This window comes from Dama dama, chromosome 27 (assembly GCF_033118175.1).
Source record: "Dama dama isolate Ldn47 chromosome 27, ASM3311817v1, whole genome shotgun sequence".
NCBI classification, from domain to species: Eukaryota; Metazoa; Chordata; class Mammalia; order Artiodactyla; family Cervidae; genus Dama; species Dama dama.
In genome coordinates this window covers 43,922,089-43,940,442 of record NC_083707.1, presented here as the reverse complement: position 1 = coordinate 43,940,442, position 18,354 = coordinate 43,922,089, and the positions used below count along the sequence as shown (strand labels likewise).

Below are 18,354 nucleotides of genomic sequence, written 5' to 3'. Positions count from 1 at the left end.
ACCCAGGGAACCGAGCTCAGACAGGGCCCAGGAGCACCCAGGTCTGCTGGACCTCACTCACCCCCTACCTCTGACCCACAAAATAATAGCACAGGTGCTTTCTTTACACAACATGCCCAGCAAAAGTCACAGTTATGGAGCTCTTTGCTTGAAAAAAAATCCTTGTCAGTCTTCACCGCCACCAAGGAAGGAGGAGTCAGTGCAGCAGCAGTGAAAAATGTGCTCTGAACAGTCCAAGGTACTCTGCCTCAGACTTCCAGTCCAAGTAACCTTCAGAGCAGCCTGAAAAAAATTACCCAACTGTCATCAGAACACCATCAGGTATTTTAAAAGTCCTTCAGAACTGGAACTGGCAAATAGCACTATTTCTCTTCTACGTTCAAAAGCACTGAATGAAAGAATGAATGAATGCTTTTCTGTGTTTTCCTGTGTACAGAATGTGCAGAGGTGTTCTCATTAGCTTCTTAGAACAGTAATAGAAGCACCCATGGAAGCAGATAAGAATGCCTTAACATTCTCTGCAAACAAAAGGTGCAACAGTACATGCAAGGTATCAAATACATGGAGTCTGAAAGGATGCTCGCCAAAACACAAACAGTGACACTTCTGGGTGCTGGGATCATTGGTAATCTGTAGTTCCTTGTGACTTTTATGTACCATTTTATAATCAGGAAAATATAAAGCCTATTTTAAAGTGAGAAAAATCTCTGAAATCAAATGTTCACAGAATTCTAAACCCACCATAATGAAGTACCTATAACATCATACAAACAGAAGTCTACACACACAGTTCCAGCCCCACCGTCCCAATCACACTGTAAGGCACAGACCTCACGGGGGCACCCCCAGAAAGAGCAGCAGTAAAAGCACAGACACCAGCTGGAAGTTCCCTCCTGAGGACTCGCTGCAGAGTGCTGGCAGGGGGGTGGGGGGGAGAAAATCCCGCAGAGCCACAGCCCGCAGTGCGGGAGTAATGTTGAGGGCCGGACGGCGTGCTGACGACCAGGCTGGTACTGTATCTATAGGCTTTAATAAGGGCCTCTAAAAAGGATCTAACCGCACAGCCCTGAGCATTTAATGCACACCCGTGAAGACTAACCCTGCACACCCCACTCACAACAGCTCCACGGAGGAGCAACAAGAGTTCTGAACTGCCCACTGACATGTGCGCACGTCCCTGAGGACGATACCCAACCTGCAGGACCCACTAGATAGCTGCACAGGCATTCACAGAACAAACCTAGGCCCCAACGGGGGAAACAGGGGTGAAAGTGCAGCGGTGACCCTCGGGTATTGTGACCACTGAGCCTCAGGACTCTTTCCCTCAAGTCACTCATTCATTCTTTCAAGAGTCCTCACTACTTTGGCAAGAAGCGTGGCCACAGGTGCCAAGGACCGAACAAACAGGTCCATCTAAGAGTTTCTCCTTCAGCTCTAAAACTAAATACTGTGTTTTCCTCAGGCAAGAACAAGACTCTTAGCCTCTCAACTGCTTCCTGGTCAACGTGGTGCTGGGATTAAAGCAGTGACTCTGCATCCTCCTCTGACAGCCCAGGGCCCAGAGGATATGAGGTTTGGGGTCAGTGAGTGTCCCCACAGGATTGCTAAATCTGTGAGCAGATAGATTCCCTCGAGATTTCTCTGCAAGACAGCATCCCCCAGCTGAAAAATCTGACAGCTACCTACTGCCTTACATTCTAAAAGTCCTTCCAGTTCTTAAAAAGCACAATTCCACAGTTTTAAGAAAGAAATGTTAAAGAATGACACTCTACTTGAGCCCTTCAGTACCTTGAGTACCAAAGGTACTTCCGGTGCTCACTCTTCATTATTCTAATGATTATCCTAATGACAGGTGCTGAACTCTGGACAGGGATCACACTGATCACCAGTGGACACAGTGATCAATACAGTGACTGGACACATTAATCAGAACTGGACACAGTGATCAATACAGTGACTGGACACATTGATCAGAACTGGACACAGTGATCATCAATACCACCTCCACGGGATCCTTCGCAGCAGCAGCACAAAAGCGCTGTAACCTCCCCATCTTTAAAATACAATGTTCTGGGCCGCACTCACATGTCTCCACTCCCAGGGCTCAGGCCTCTGTTTCTTCCCAGCAAATCTGGTCAGGCTTTGGCCCCGTCACTGCACACCAGGCCATGGACACCCTCCACATCAACTCCATGCAGCACCTAGGCCGCATCTCGTCCACAGGGTCAGAGTCAGATGCGACACAGTGACTGAACAAGACTGCATGTATGTTTCTGATAAACGTGGAAGTGGAGCAGCCATAGCAGCACACTCAGGTCGCCTGCATGGTAAGCAGGTGCTGTCCAGCAGTGAGGCACAGTAACACGTGCATCTGAAACAAGTCCGGGTGCTGACCACAGAGCTCTGTCCCAAACACTCTTCAGAGGAAAAACTGAAGGAAAACTCCTAGAGAAAAGTCTTAAAATCCGCAGCACCATGTGTTTTATTATCCTCCATAGTGCATCAGATCACATTAAATTTATGGGCCACATGCAAGAGAAGAGGCCAACAGTCCTGGCCTAAAACTGCCATAACAAACAGTCATTTGCTTTTATTGCTGAATCAGTGTCTGGGCTCCAAAGGTCAAGGACTCAAATCCACCTTCAATCATCACACACTGATCTGAGCATTGTCATGATCCTAACTCACCTCATGGACCGTCCGCCTGGAGTACACGCACTGCACCCTGTGACCCACCCTGCATGTCCCCTACCAGTGCACCAGGGAGCCACACCCCGAGGTCCCACAGTGAGCAGGGGTAGGTCTGAGCGCTGGGGAGAGTTAGGGTTACACTCTACCCCAGCCCACACCAGGCTCCCAGTCAAGGGCAGGCAGCATGGCTGAATACGCTGGGACTCCAGAGTGGGCGGGTCCAGCACTACAGAGAGCAGGCTCCCTGGCATGGCTGGGATGAACAACAGACTAGTCCCTCAACATCCTGTCCTGTCTGGGTCCTGAGGATGCCAGAGCCTCTGTCATCTCCAAGACAAAGAAAATGTCTCGCTGGCATTGGTCACATCACTAATGTCACCACTTAATCAAGATGGTTTATAGATGGATTTGTCATCTCAGAAAGCCACAAGACCTCAGCAACACTTCCCAGTCGAGACACCTGATCCTCACCAGCTGGGGGTTGAGGTCACCTGAGGGCTGGGGACTCAACAGGTGTCAGCAGTTAGGTGGGCGGTCTGAGTCCCAGTGACACCACAGCAAGAAACGTGCCACACAACCAGACACAACTTTACCAGCTGCCATAAAGAAATAGGAAATTGGTGTTTTGAAAGCTATATAAGGATCATCACAAAACTTCACTCCGGCCAGGGGAAAGGATTAATAAGGGAGGAGCCGTCTCTCAGACTAAGCGAACTGTCCACTGCAGAGGGCAGAGGTGTCAGCGGGACAGGGTCCAGGAGCACAGGGTCCTCACACCCACCCTGCCAGGGGGCCCAAGGCCAACAGGTCTCCAGTGAGACACCCACACACCTGCATACCGACACCCTCTCATTCGATATAACCTCCATGCCTGTGGTACTGACGTCTGAGATAGAGAACAAGACTTCTGGCTGAGATTGCGTTATCATGCCAGCACTGTCTTCAGAGAGGTGGTGATACACTCTTGTGAGCTCACCGCCTCCATTCTCAGATCGCACATTCTCGTCAAGGCTACCAGTCTAGTCACAAACTCCAGCTCTGCCATCAACCAGGTGCACTGCACAGTCTCCTTCAGCCTCAGTTTTTTCACATATAAAATACCTGCTGTGAGACTGAACAGATGCCGTACATGCACTGCTCAATATAGTGTCTGACTCATGGCACATACACAACCAAACGGAAGCTAACAACACATCTGATATTATAATCATTATCAGCACCTCAAAAAACAGACTTGGGGTCATGGAAGTACTTCCGGATTTGACCAGTGCAGATGTGAACTTTAAAACTTTTCCAAAGCTAAATAGGTAACAATCATAAAAAAACAGATTGGGAGCCACAGTTATGACGTCCACGTGATCTCCGCAGGGGCCCTCTTGCATCAGGGTTGGCACGTCTGTCCCTCATGAATGAGGCTGCCACATCACAGCTACTTTTATATCAAACCAAAGTATGTCTTCACCAGGTTTCTCTCAAAACTATATTTTTCTTTTATTACTTTTATAACCCATATATTAATGATTTCCATTCTTTGCATGCATTTCTAAAATATTACAATTGAAGTGAACATTAAAATAGTTCCTGAATATGTATGCATGCAGGCTCAGTCGAAACAGTCAAGTCCAACTCTTTGCAACCCAATGGACTGTAGCCTGCCAGGCTCCTCTGTCCATGGGATTCCCAAGCAAGAATACTGGAGTGGGTTGTCATGCCCTTCTCCAGACCTGAATTTGTATAATTACTTTTTAAAAATCTAAATGCAAATTTAAAATAACAACTAAACATAGTCTGGGGCAAGAAAGTTTTATAGAGCAATAGTTCCTGTGGACCATGCTCTAACAGCTGACTCACACTGTGAACAGCTCCACACCTGGCACAGTTGACGCTCGAGGTGAGCAATCCAGGCCAAAGAGGGTTCCAAGGTTGAGCCCAGATCCGAGGTCACAGGTAACTGCACCCCATGCCCTCAGACTTCTGGACACAGCATCAGGAGCACAGCAAATGGCACAGATGCAAAGTGACAGCAAAGCTGCTTGAGACACAGCATGTACCTCTGACAAGAAGGGTTCACAGTGCAAAATCACACATTTGCAATGTTCAAGAAAGGATTCCAGTTTTCAAAGCATGTCTTGGCCCTATAACATACTGATCAAGAAATAACAGAATTTAAAATCTCTGGCTTTTTAGTAAAATATACTTAAAAGAGGAAGTAAAAGTAATTTTCCAGGCCACACTAACCATGGGGGTAGGGGTGGGGACCATGACATTGAGATTTATCATAAGAAATATATATTTGGTCTCAGTCACAGTTTCTGACCCAGGGCTCCTAAAACCCTTGGAATTTCCTAAATGGTAAGAGCCATGAAGGTGACTTCTGTTATTCATGCCAAGGCCCTGGTTAATGAGGTGACTTTGGGAAGCCCCAAAGGATAGGACTGGTTGCCAAGGGAACTGCCCATGGGATCAGAAGGCTGGCACTTTCAGCCCCACCCTCAGGCCTCTGTTGGGGGAGAAAGGCTGGAGACTGAGCCAGTCCCAATGGCCAGTAAGCTCACCACTCCTGCCAGGATGATGAGACATCCATAACACCCCAGAGGACAGGGTCAGAGGGCTTCCAGGCTGGTGACCATGGGAGGTCTGGGGGAGGTGGTACCTGAGAGGATGTCAGGCTCCACACCCTTTCCTTACGCCATTGGGCCCTGGCCTTTCTTGACCAGTAACATTATACCTCAACTGCTTCCCTGAGTTCTGTGAGCCACTCCAGCAAGTCTACCAAATCTCAGGAGGGACCACAAGAACCTCCAACTGATCAGCCAGCTGGTCAGAAGCACAGGTGACCACCTGGACTTGGGACTCGTGTCTGAAGAGGGCAGTGCCTCGGGGTCTGGGCCATTTCAGGCAGAAAGGGTCAAAACCAACAAAGCTGCAGGACATCAAGCTGTGTCGCAGTTGCCTGGTGTGGGAAATACCCACATGTCTGGTGGCCAGCACTGTGAGTGCTGTGTGTAGACACAGAAAACAGAAGAAGTTTTTCCTTTACCAACAAAAACCCTGGCCCATAGCCTGCACGTGGCTCTGAAGCTGGCCAATCTCTTTCACCAAGATGGTCCCTGTCCTCCTCCCAGGCCCTGCCACTCTCCCTTCATCCTGGGACCTATACGCAACAGGAAACACCCACCTTAAGGCCACAGACTTCCCATGCCTTTCTTGTAGAGATGAAACCTATGAGGACCAGTCTGAAGTCTGTTGTTTACACTCCAGATCCTTCAAAGACACAACCGTGAGGTTTCTACAAAGACACCCTCCAACCAAAGACAACTACAGAAGGTTGGAACCCAGTGGTACAGAGTCATCAAATCACACAGGAGACCATCATATTAATTCCTGACTTCACAGAGAAACTGAAGCCCAGAGAAGTTAGGTAACTCACCCAAGGTCACACAACTAAGTAAGGAAAGAAATAGTAACATACCCCCTCATCGACTTCTGGTAACAAAGTGAATGGCCAGGGGTTTAGTATCTGTTCTCAGATGCACTCTTTTAATATTATAAAGCAGTAATATTAAAATATACTGGACACATACAAATAATTGTTCCTTTTTATCACAAAGGAACAGTAATTTTGAGTTCATTATCTTTATATTTTCAATTTTACTTAAAAAAAGAAAAATTGTAAGATATGGATAAATAAATCTAAGAAAGGAAACTTCATTATGTATTGCTATCACTTGGAGGTAGCCACTAGTAACATTTTGGTGCACATCTACCTATACTGTCTTTGTTCTTTGAGTATCAAAATAAAAGGATCGCCTTCTTCCTATTGCTTTATGACCTACTTTTTTCACTTAAAAGTATAAGCATTTCTCCAGAAGATGAAACACTAAAACATCCTTTGTAGTAGCTGCAGGGAATTCATCACAATGGTATACCATTGTTACTTAGCCATGTGTTATTCTGGGACTTGGAGAAGGAAATGGCAACTCACTCCAGTTCTCTTGCCTAGAAAATTCCACGGACAGAGGAGCCTTGTAAGCTACAGTTCGTGGGGTTGCAAAGAGTCGGACACGACTGAGAGACTTCACTTCACTTCACTTCATTCTGGGGCCAGTTCACTCTATTTATCTTTTTTTTTTTTTTTTTTTACCATGCCACAAGGCTTGTGAGATATTAGTTCCCCAACGAGTGATTGAACCCAGGCCCTCGGCAGTGACAGCGTGGAGTCCTAACGACTGAACTACCAGAGACTTTCCCATTATATTTTAATATTGCTGTATTTCTAAATTTTAATTCTACCACCAGGGTCAGCAATTCCCTTTAGTCTCCTATCATCTGCAAATCTGATAAGCATGTTTTTTTAATCACCTTCGCCCAAGTGCTTGACAAGAAAGCCTGGAGACACAGCCATTAGAGTCCCTACCTGGCTGATGCTACTCATTCATCGACACGCTTTGAGATCACCAAATGGAAACTCTAGTTATTCAGGAGTCTCCCAGTCATGACGAATATTCAGTGTTTCCTCAATTCACTATATGTATTAAATGTATTGTAAGCAGCACTGACAAAGGAGCTATAAAAATGTCTGCAAAGAGTTAGGAATACTTACATGAATGAGAACTTTTATGACTCCTGTTCACAAAAAAGTACCTAGATATGGCATTCCAAAAATTGTTTTTCACTTAAAAATCAAAAAAACTTTAAAATATTTCATAAACTTCTTTTTAATTAGAAAAAAAAAAACCCCTGCAATGCCAGAAACTGTTTGGGAAACACATTGAGATGGTTAAAATTGTTTAAGTCACTAGAGATAAAAATCTTTTAATTCAAGAATTAGCTACTGGGCAACTTCCACTGCCAAGCCATGAGCTTTTAGAAACAGATGTTCATATGAAAGCATGATTCAGGCCACAGCAGCAAGTCCTGGAACCAGAGCAGTAGCTTGTCAGTTCTGACCTTGTCTGCCTGGACCCACGGCACTGACCCTTCAGACACGAGTCCCAAGACTAGGCGGTCACCTGTGCTTCTGACTACCCAGCGATCAATTGGAGAACAGGTTTCCGGGCCAGGCTGGGCGGCTGAGGAGGGTTCTGGAGAGCTGAGCTCCACATGCTCCTCTGAAGCAGCCACCACACTCGACTTCCTGGGCCCTGACCACCCACGGGCCCTCCCCCAGCTGGGCCCCCAGGAGGGGGCTCCCATGTTTCACATGCTTGGCTGCTACAGTCGTGGTTCTCCTGTGAGAGCTGCAAGTGGCCTTGTTGGCTGTCAAACCAGCAAAGGGAGCAGGGCTGGTGAGTGTCCACGAGCAGGGCAGGTAGGGGGGCCGAGCCTCAAGCTCTCTCCAGGCACCTGACATCCCAACCTGTCTGCTATACACAACGGGGAAACCTGCAAACTTGTGGGGCTCTCAGAGTGAGAAACACAGTCACTTCTTGTAATTTCCCCACCATCCCTACCTTAATAGGGAAAAACCTATTTTATGTAAAACTGCTTTCCCTGGATTCCATGACTTTCTTCAGCTTCAAGATCCCCATTTTATAAACGAGGAGTCAAAGGCCCATAAAAATTGGTGGCTTCCTGGGATGTTAAGTGATTCAGACAAAGAACCAAGACCCAACTCAAAAGCCCTTGATCATGCCCTGGCTCTGTGCACCATCCAGACAGAGTGGTTCCCTTCGAGGGGTGCAGACCAGATGGTGCAGAGAGGGGCACGTCCACAAGTCCTTACAGGAGCAGGTCAGCGCTCAGAGTTGCCACCCACTACTGCCTGCATGCGGGTGAGGCTCAGAGGGAGAACGTACTCATCAGCCATGACTGTTCCCCCCGAGTCCCCCAGCTCTGGGCAGACAGATCCCCTGACGTATGCACTGCAAGGGATGGATTTTTTTCAGGGGCAGTGGCTTGTGGGACACTGTGCCCTACGACTCAACAAAGCAGAATCATAAAATGTCTGATGCTGTTTCAAATTCCTCGCTACAAAAAAGGATAAAACACCATAGTTTTGCCAAAATCATTCCCCGTGGCAGCCTGAGGCCCCAGACACTGTGGGGCTTCAGCTCCTAAACACAGACATACATTCAACTCCTACAACTGCTCAGTGTCTCGTTACCTACTAAACGTGAAATAACATGCTCAGTTCAGCATGGAGGATTCTCACCTGTGAAAGCATTCGTGGCCTGAAAGCCAGCTTCCTGCATACTGCTCCCCAGCAGGCCTGGCTCCAGCTCCTCAGCTGTCCTGTCCCCAGGAACGTCCAGGAGGCCTCAGGTCACCTCCATCTCAGCTTACTTGAGGCCATCTGCTGCTGCCTGGCTTCTGGGAGCATCTGACGCTGACCAGCCTGGCTCCCAGCCCGAGCGCAGGTGGTACCTGGCACAGCACCCAGTCCAGCAGTACGCACGCTGGGGGCACTGGTCACGCCAGCTGTCCAGTCAAAGAGTGGAGGCCATGGTGGACCCAGGAGCAAGGAAGCTGTCCCATGGACACTGGCCTTCCCACCTCAGAGGGAGGGCCTGGCAGCCAGCATTCTCCAGAGGTCTCAGCTGCTCCAGGCAGGGGGGCTCAGGAAGGTCTGATCTGCAGTTCTCTGTGCTTTGCCTCTCCCCTTGCTGAAATTAAAAAGAAAGAGATCACTTTCCTGATGATCTGTAAAGCCTGAATTCAGTAGACCACAGAGGCCAAGAAAGAAAACGAAGACACCCCCAGAGCCATGCCTGAAACCACACTGCGGGGACAGTGGGGCAACCTCTCCTGCTACAGTGAGGGGCCGGATGAGGGTGTCCTGTCCCCGGAACAAGACGAAACTGGAGGCTCCGAGCAGCTCCAAGAACAGTGACAAAGGTCACACACATCCAACACAGACACCTGGAGGAGAAACCCATTTCCTCAGCAGGTTCCCGAAGTCTTGGAAATGGATCTGAGGTCCACATCCACTGCTACCGGAACATCAGAAGAGACGGGGGTAAAGCTGCTTCAAAAAGTGACCCTCAGGGGGAAAACAAAGGCCAGTGATAAACTTATTGAAAGAATATGAAGGAAAAGCAAATTTAACCTATAAACTGTTTAATATATATCACATAATACATGATAAAAAAAGTATTTTATAAGTACTTATCAGCTATTTTAATGCTGTTAAACTATATAAGAAGCAACATGAACAACAAGAATGTTAGAAGCCCAAAGGACCAGACTTTTAAAACAGAATCCCAAATATGAATCTCTGGTATTGGAGAAAAGGAACCTTTTTTCCCATTATTATCACTTCATGCTAATCAATTTATAGAAAATATAACTTTATTCCTCTTTTTCAAACTAGAGAAAAGAAAAAAATTTAAGAAACCAGCACATAACAGAAAGAAGCCCCCTGTTAAAACCCTCCTGCTATAAATATAAGGTAATAAAGTAAAATATCACTCATACAGATGCACCGGAAGGAAGGCCTTATATACTAATGAAGCACCTTAATTATACTACAAAAGAAATTTAACTGCATTGCCCTCATGTACTTGCAGTAATAATCTCAGTTAATGAAGTGCAGCCCAGTAGGAGTCCTCAAATTTAATGAATAGGTTAAAAATTTAATTCAAAATCATTTATGTAACTGGTGGGTCTCAAGTGCTTGAAAAATGTGAGAAAATGTTCCTTCTCTGAATTTAAACATTCCATACTGAATGACCAATACCCACAGCTATCAGCATCCCGCACGCCGACACCAGCGTCTGAAGTGCCACGTGCACTGGAGCCGTCCGCCTCCGGGAACAGAGCTGCCAGATAAACAGGAAAGTCCACCTGCCCTGCAACCCTGATAACCTTCACTCTAGCCTAGGATGCTTTCAATGCACAGGAATACCAGACTGTATTTGCTCTCTTTCTCTGATCTCAAAGAGAAACACAAGTGTGGTAAGGCTTTTGCTGCTTTACTGAGGAGTTTTGTTTAACTATCCTGTTTTGTTGCAAAAGGCATGCTACCTCAATTTAAAAAAAAAAAAAAAAAAAGGTTTTTTTTTGGCTGTGGGAAAGACTGAGGCTGATATGGACTGAAACAGAAGAAACAACACACTCTTCCTTTCTTTTCTCTTCCAGTCCGTCACAGTCACTAATGCTTAACTTTGCTTCTTCAAAAAAGAGAGATGGAGACAGGTGTGTAGCAACTCCCTGAGGTCTTTGGGCATAGATGGTCTTGGCCTGGATGTTTAGGGAATGACATGTGTGATTCCCAACACAGGCTGAAGGGACAGCATTTATTTCGATTATCTTGACTGACTGATGACGGGCATATTCCTACATACATTTGAAGTCTCCTTATAAGCATTTTCAAGTGAAAATGAAACTGTAAGTGCCATAAAATGTTTTCTTCCTAACCACTAACAACACAGATAAGATGCCCTTTCTAAAAACACACCAAAAGAGGGGTAGGTCTCCACTGGGCTGGGAAACAAGGCAGGGGTGACTGGGACCCAGGGTCAGCAGAGGCACCACATGTCCATTTTCACAACTCAGCAACCAGTCAAAAATCAGGAAAAAGGTGCAGAAGCCGAACACGTCTCAGTCCTGCGTGCCTCCCACCATTACAGGCCCTGCTTACCTTCCGGTCTCAGAGATGGCCCCTCGCCCACCCCTGGGGCTAAAGGCAGACAGAGCCAGGTGATCTGGCTCAGGGCCCTAGAAGAGCTGTGGCTGCCTGCAAGGTGCTGACGGCTCAGCCATCTCTCCGTGGGGCAACAAGCCCCACAGGGATGTTTCCCTTGAGCACCTAAGGTGTTGCCTGGCAGGCATCAGTAGGATGAGCCCATTGAACGACAGAGGAGTGGACCAAGGCCACTGGTCTACTGAACAACAGGTGACTGGACCAAGGCTGCTGGTGCTGGGAGGTCTACTGAACGACGGGTGAGTGGACCAAGGCCACTGGTGCTGGGAGGAAGAGTAGAGAGGCTCAGCTGACCCTACAAACCAGCCTGCCGCCCTGAGCGGAGCTGAGAGATGGCATCCGGGCTGATGGGCTGTTCTCCTCTGGCTCTGATCTCTGAAGGGGCAGGGCCTCTGTGACCACCCCACGGTCACCACACAGCAGAGTGCCCACACAGGCCCACTGGAGTTCACTGCTCTGAACCTTCTCGAACCACAGGGACGACTCTAACCCTACAGAGGTCACAGACTCTGCCCTGAAACGAGTGCTCAGGAGTCGGGATCAGCGTCTGGTCTCTGACCCTTCCAACCACTGTTCTTCCCATGCTACTTCTGAGTCTCAGGTTATCTCCAACACCCTGGTAACACTCAAATTAGGAAAACCTGGAGGGAAGAGGAAGAATAAAGAGAGAAAGAGGCAACTTACCCAGGATGCAAGGTCACAGAGTAACCTGGACTCATTCAAGAGCCCCCTCTACACAAGCACACTATCATTGCCCTGTCATGGACACACTCACACACACATGTGCTGTTTGCATCAAGAAGAAGGGCAGGACTAACCAGGAAATAAATAAATTCAACACTGCACTTGAAATATATGGTTAAGTCCCTCCCATAACAGAGCAACAGTTACTAAGGAAATAGAGCACGCAAGATGGAAAAACACTCCCACAGGAAGAGACTTTTTTTAAAAACGTGAACACCCACAAAACCTAACTAAGTAAGCTGCAGAATATGTTTACCACTTGTTCACAAAAATTCATATAAAATGCAGTGTCCCTAGAATCACTGGGAGAGAAAAGAACTGCATTCCACAGACGAACCCTATCATGAAAGCTCAACTGCGGAGACACAAGGTTCAGGCAACACAAGGTCACACACTGGGCATAGAGGCCAAAGTCAACAAAGAAGTCAAACCTCCTTTTCTAAAAACCTAGCAACATGGGTGCAAGTGCAGTGCATCAAGGATCAGCACCTCAGTTTCGTTTCTGATTTCCGCACACCATGGACTGCCGGCCTCTTTGGCGTGCCGGTTACCTGGGTGACAGCCAAACAGCAGCCGCAGGCTCTGGGTCAAAGCAGCCCCACCTGAGGCCCCACACTGCCTGACCCTCAGAGTAAGCAGCACCAAGGGGTGAAGGGATGGTCCCACCCTCAACAAATCAAAGCACTGTAGCAGCGTACCACACTGCTTACCAGAGGGAAAAAAAACTCAACTACTGACTGGTTGGGCTTCCCTTGTGGCTGAGCTGATAAAAAATCCACCTGCAATGCGGGAGACCTGGGTTCGATCCCTGGGTTTGATCCCTGGGTTGGGAAGATCCCCTGGAGAAAGGAAAGGCTACCCACTCCAGGATTCTGGCCTGGAGAATTCCATGGACTGTACAGCCCACGGGGCTGCCAAGAGTCACACGCAACTTTCACTTCACTGGCTGGGTCATCAAAGGTCAGAGTGGCAACAGACCCTGAGCGAGATAGAGGTGAGAAAAAGAAGGACAAGAAACCTGAGGGTCTGCTTCTGGCCCAGACCTGAAGCCTCCACCCCATGGACAGACACACAGACCTGGGCAGTGCCGGTCCATCTAGGACTTGCTCACAGGAGCCACCATCCTGCCCTGGGTCAGGCTCAGCCAGGCTACAGCATCCTTGCACACCCTGAAGCGGCAGAGCTAAAGGTCCCTTCTGATCCAAGCAGGCCCCAGTGGCCATGTCTCTGGTCAAGGGAGATAGGACAGATGTGCACAAAAAGGACACAGCAAACGGGCCCAGAAAATCTGCACAGAACCAAGTCTGAGACAAAGGGCTGTCTGCATGACAGTATAGGTCTTTCTCACTGTTCTTCATCTCTGGGATTTGAGTATACGATAATCTGAGCTGATGCTGAAGCTGAAACTCCAATACTTTGGCCACTTCATGCGAAGAGTTGACTCATTGGAAAAGACCCTGATGCTGGGAGGGATTGGGGGCAGGAGGAGAAGGGGACGAGAGAGGATGAGATGGCTGGATGGCATCACCGACTTGATGGGCATGAGTTTGAGTAAACTCCGGGAGTTTGTGATGGACGGGGAGGCCTGGCGTGCTGCGATTCATGGGGTCGCAAAGAGTCAGATATGCCTAAGCGACTGAACTGAACTGAATCTGTAGCTGTTAAAACACAACCTCAAAGCCATCGAGCTCTGGGCAGCTCGATGGGCTCCAGGCACTCAGAGGTAAAACACTCTTCAAATATGCACACAAGATGCAAACAGGGAAGGCAGCAATTCCATTAGACCATCCTTTAAAATGTCACCTCAGCTAATCCAAACACTTGATAAAACCTAAAGGACCTACAGTCTGAGCTCTACCCAAACTAAGCTGGAGAACACTTCCCAGATACTTAAGCAGGAAAATTGCCCCTAATAAGTCAGCATAGATACCACCACCTGCTCATGCCATCTAAGAGCTGGGGGCGGAGTGGGGGGGGGGTTGCTGCCCATGGTGTCGCCATCTTCCCTTCATTCCAGGGAGAAGGACAAGGAGGCCCAGGAGGAGAGCACACACTCAGGGGATGCGGGACGAGGACAAAGCCAGACCAGAACGGGGTGTCAGTCTGGACCTGAGCTGCAGGTTCTCCCACAGACACAAACCGGCCACAGCAAGAGGCTGAGGAGGGGCAGAGTGCACACATGGACCCCCAGCCTGTGGGGCTGAGGGACCCTGAGACAATCCCACTGTCCCAGGCCCAGCTCAGGCCAGGCCCACAACAGCCACTCGCCCAAGGGGAAGGTGCAGAAGGGCCAGGGCCTTGGTGCACAGCCAGAGTCCTTGGGCGCACATACTCTGATCAAAGGGCCCCTGATCTAGGCTGAGCATGTCAGGTCACCTCAAGAGTAGACGCCAGCCAAGGTCACCTCTCCCAGCCTGGAGTGAGGGGGCAGGCCAGCTCCTCACCTAGCACTCCCCCTCATCCCACTTTTCCACAGATAAAATCAGCTTACAATGGGCATGGTAGGCCAAGAAAAGGGGGCCCCACAGGAGTAACAAGTGTGAGAAGCAAGGGAAGGCGGCTGGGAGCAGAAGAGAACATGGGCCACAGAGTCCACCCCACACACACACTCCCACACCCCTGCCACCCGTCATGGCCACTGGGCCAACGCCTGCACCCCTGTGTCTCCCCCCATGACCTCCTCACACTCTGGCCTACAGAACACCTCACAGGCTGCATCTTCTCGTTCAGTAACTTGTAGGGTCCCTACTCTTGCATGGCACTGTTTTAAGGTGCAGGGGAGACAGCAGTGAGCAAAGGAAACCCAGTTCCTATCCCCATGGCACCTGCCCCTATCTCTGTGGAGGTGCTTCTAATGGAAACTTTTCTTGCTTATCTTTGCAGTCACAGCACTGACTACATGGACTAGCATACAGCAGGTACCAAATAAATGCTAGTTCTACTGCACTGATCGCATTGGGGCTTCGGTCAGTCACCCATTTGTCACTCTACTCCCTCTGCCCTGCCTCAGCCGCACAAAGTGCCAAGGGCCTAGGACCCAAGGAGGCTCTGGCCACAAGGTACGCACACCAAGAGGGTGCTCCCTGTGGGAGGGTCAGTCTGGGCATCTGGAGCACAGGTAGGGCCAACTCTCCTCCACTCAAAACACACTGGAAGGAGAGCTGTCCATACAGACAGGCCAGAGGGCAAAAGGCCAGGCTCTGAGGCAGACAGCCCGGGATTTACCCCGGTGTAGCCTTCCTGCAGCTCTGCCGTTACTTAACCCTGAGCCTCAGCTTCCTCATCTGTCAAGTAGATGGCACCACTCTCAGAGGACTGCTGCTCATTTAATAAGAAGCCACGTGTAAAACACACTGCCAGTCAATGCTAAAGAAACAGTACAGAACTTCCCTGGTGGCCTAGTGCCTTAGACTCCATGCTCCCAATGCAGGGGGCCCCGGTTCGATCCCTCGTCAGGGAACCAGATCCCACAGGCTGCAACTAAAAGATCTCACATGCCACAACAAAGAACGAAGATCCCACATGCCACAACTAAGACCCAGGCAGCCAAAGAAATATATATATATATATATATATATATATATATATATATATATATATATATATATATATATATATTTTTTAATGACAAAAAGAAACTTGCCTTTAAAAGGCAGAGTCAGCCATTACGGAAACACAGAGAGTTTCCTGGCTCCCTGGAAGGCTGGATGGGACAATGCACCTGTCCTGAAGAGCAGCTGCTGAAGGGGCAGAGAATTCAGGGGAAAGGCTGCGTGGTATCTGACTAATGGAGCTACACAACCCATTGCCGTGCGCCTAGAGGCCTCTGGCCAAGCAAACAGGGCTCATCAGACCCAGTTTCCCCTACCTTGGTAACAAAGGCCAGCATGTGTGCTCATCACACCAGAAGCAAACGAGTGTTATCCACAAGGGAAGCACCACTGTGGGTACCGTGAGTCCCATCAAGCGTCCCCAGCAGGGGAGACAGACCTCCTGTAACACAGGACGGGCGTTCCCACCACCCAGGGGTGGGCGGCGCTGTCCTGCAGCAGCTGGGCCAGTGTGCCTACCGTTGCCGAGTTTCCACGGCTTCAGAGCACACACCACACTACAGAAACCACTGCGTCCTCAACAGTGCACTCAGCCTGCTTCGGTGCTCACGGCACTGAGTGAAGCTGCCTGTCTTATGCAGCCACCGTCAGATCTGGACAAGAGAATTCTAGGAATCCAACCAAGAAAACCACAGGGCTCTGGCAGCAAGAGGAGACTGTAAGCACCGAGTCTGGAGCCTGACATCACTGCCCCTGCTCCCACCACTTGCCACAGTGGGCCAGGGTCTGGCGGCCCCAGGACTGAGGGCCCCTCCCCCACCACTGCACTGACAGCCTGACGGGCGACCTTCTCCACACTGAAAAAGGTGTCTTCTTTCCCTCTAAAACCAGCCCTTTTCTATTCCCTTCTTCTCCAGAGCCTCTTCCTCCAGATGGGAGCCCTCCTGAGGGGACAGGAGGGTCACAGCAGCATCGTCATCCCCCACCCACTCCACAGCGAGGCAGCGGCGGCTTGATCGCATTCCTCACAGGAGGGCAAGCTCTACTGCTTTTTACCCAAACAGCTTCTAGGCTGGTGTTCCCCCAAATATCCCAAGAGAAAGCATGAAATCATTAAAACTAAATTTTGTCTGTTTTGACTGAAAAATTGGATATACTGATAAATACATTGGAAATACAAAAATAACTGTAAGTAAATATGCAAGGCTAATGTCAAAGAGCAAGGAGCTGCCTGTTCATTTGGGTCGGGGTCAGAGGCCACGACAGAGGATGAAGGTGGGGATCAAACCCAGCTTTGGCTTTGACACAGCCACTCACGCATGGAGGTGCTGTGCTCAGAGGAGCAAGCATGCTCTGGGGTCAAACAGAAAGGGCTCAGAATAACCATTCTGCCGAACATCCACCACTCCACCCGGGCAGGCCACACAGCCTCTCTGAGCCTCAGTTTCCTCATCTATTAAAGGGGGTATTAATGTAACCATAAGGCAGCAATGCTGAGAAAATATATGATGGCATGCATGTAGCCTCAGAACACCTAAGAGGCCCCCCAAAACACAGCCAAGACAGGAATGGGGAGTAGGGAAGAAGGGCACAGACAACACTGCCTGGTTGTCAGATCCTTGGGTGCAATTAGGATGGTGTGGTAAGTCGACTGGGCTGTGAGTGGGTGGGGTCCACTGAACATCACTCTGTGGATGAACAAATACTCAGTTCCAATCCAGGGCCTCCTAGACTGGAATTTAATATTCTCATCTTCAATTACTTAAATGGGTCACCATCAGGTACACTTCTTTTTCCTTACCACGGGCCAAAATGTCCATCTGACTTGGCAACCACCCCCAGCCCTGCTGTTCACCCCACAAGGCCCTTGTCCTGCCCAACACATGAGCCAGGCTCACCACTCACCCACTAGCCGTAGGTAATCCCTACATCAGAGAAAACACTTCTATTAAAGTGATTCATATCTTCACCTCCTTTGAATAAAAACATGTTATTACATTCAACAAAATCATAAAAGAAATAATAACAAAGGGTGACATCTCAATAACTTAATCCAACACCCAGAAACGGCGGCCTGGGGGAAAAGGCGGTGATTGGCACCTTCAAGGGTGCTCTAGCAGCCCCGCCTTTCCCCTCCCATACACACCGTCTCCAGGGCGAGTCCCAGCCACACTCAACGGCTTGCATCCTGAGCTCAGAGGTACACTGGGCAGAAGAGGGTTGTGTGTGAGGACGGGGGTGCCACTGAGACTGGAAAGCAGTCTAGCTGCTCCACTACCATCGTTTCCTTCCCAGTTCCCATGGTAACACAGAGGCCTCAGATCCCTAGAACAGAGTAAAGACAGCACCGTGCCCAGTTTCCCTGCAATCTGTTTCCATGGGAACTGGAAGAGAGGGGATGGAGGCTGGGCAGCGGGACTGTCTGAGACGTGCATCTCCATCAGCTGGAGCTGCAGACAGGCTGGCACCCTGGGCTGGTGGTCTGCAGGCCTCTTCAGGAGTGCCACATCCACTCAGGGATGGAGGCCGAAAGACAAGGATACTCACAGCAGGCTAGACGTAGGCCCTCTTGACATATTCAGCAGGTGACATCCCCTCTCTCTAAAAGGTCCCCACAAGCCAGGGGTGACCTACCTTAGACCAGTAGTCACACAGCTGGCCAGGTAACCCCAGAACTAGTCATCAGTCTGTCAGGAAACTGGGTCAGGATCCTACGGTTTTAAC

The 18,354-nt window shown here is 49.2% G+C and overlaps 1 protein-coding gene across 1 annotated transcript in view; it reads right to left on the bottom strand.

Moving 5' to 3' along the window:
• Window positions 1–18,354, bottom strand: part of LDLRAD4 (low density lipoprotein receptor class A domain containing 4) — a 161,798-nt gene that overhangs the window by 54,290 nt on the left and 89,154 nt on the right. Inside the window, 1 exon segment of the mRNA XM_061131255.1 lies at window positions 8,846–9,296. Coding sequence (XP_060987238.1) covers window positions 8,846–8,885 — 40 coding nt within the window. The 5' untranslated portion in view covers window positions 8,886–9,296.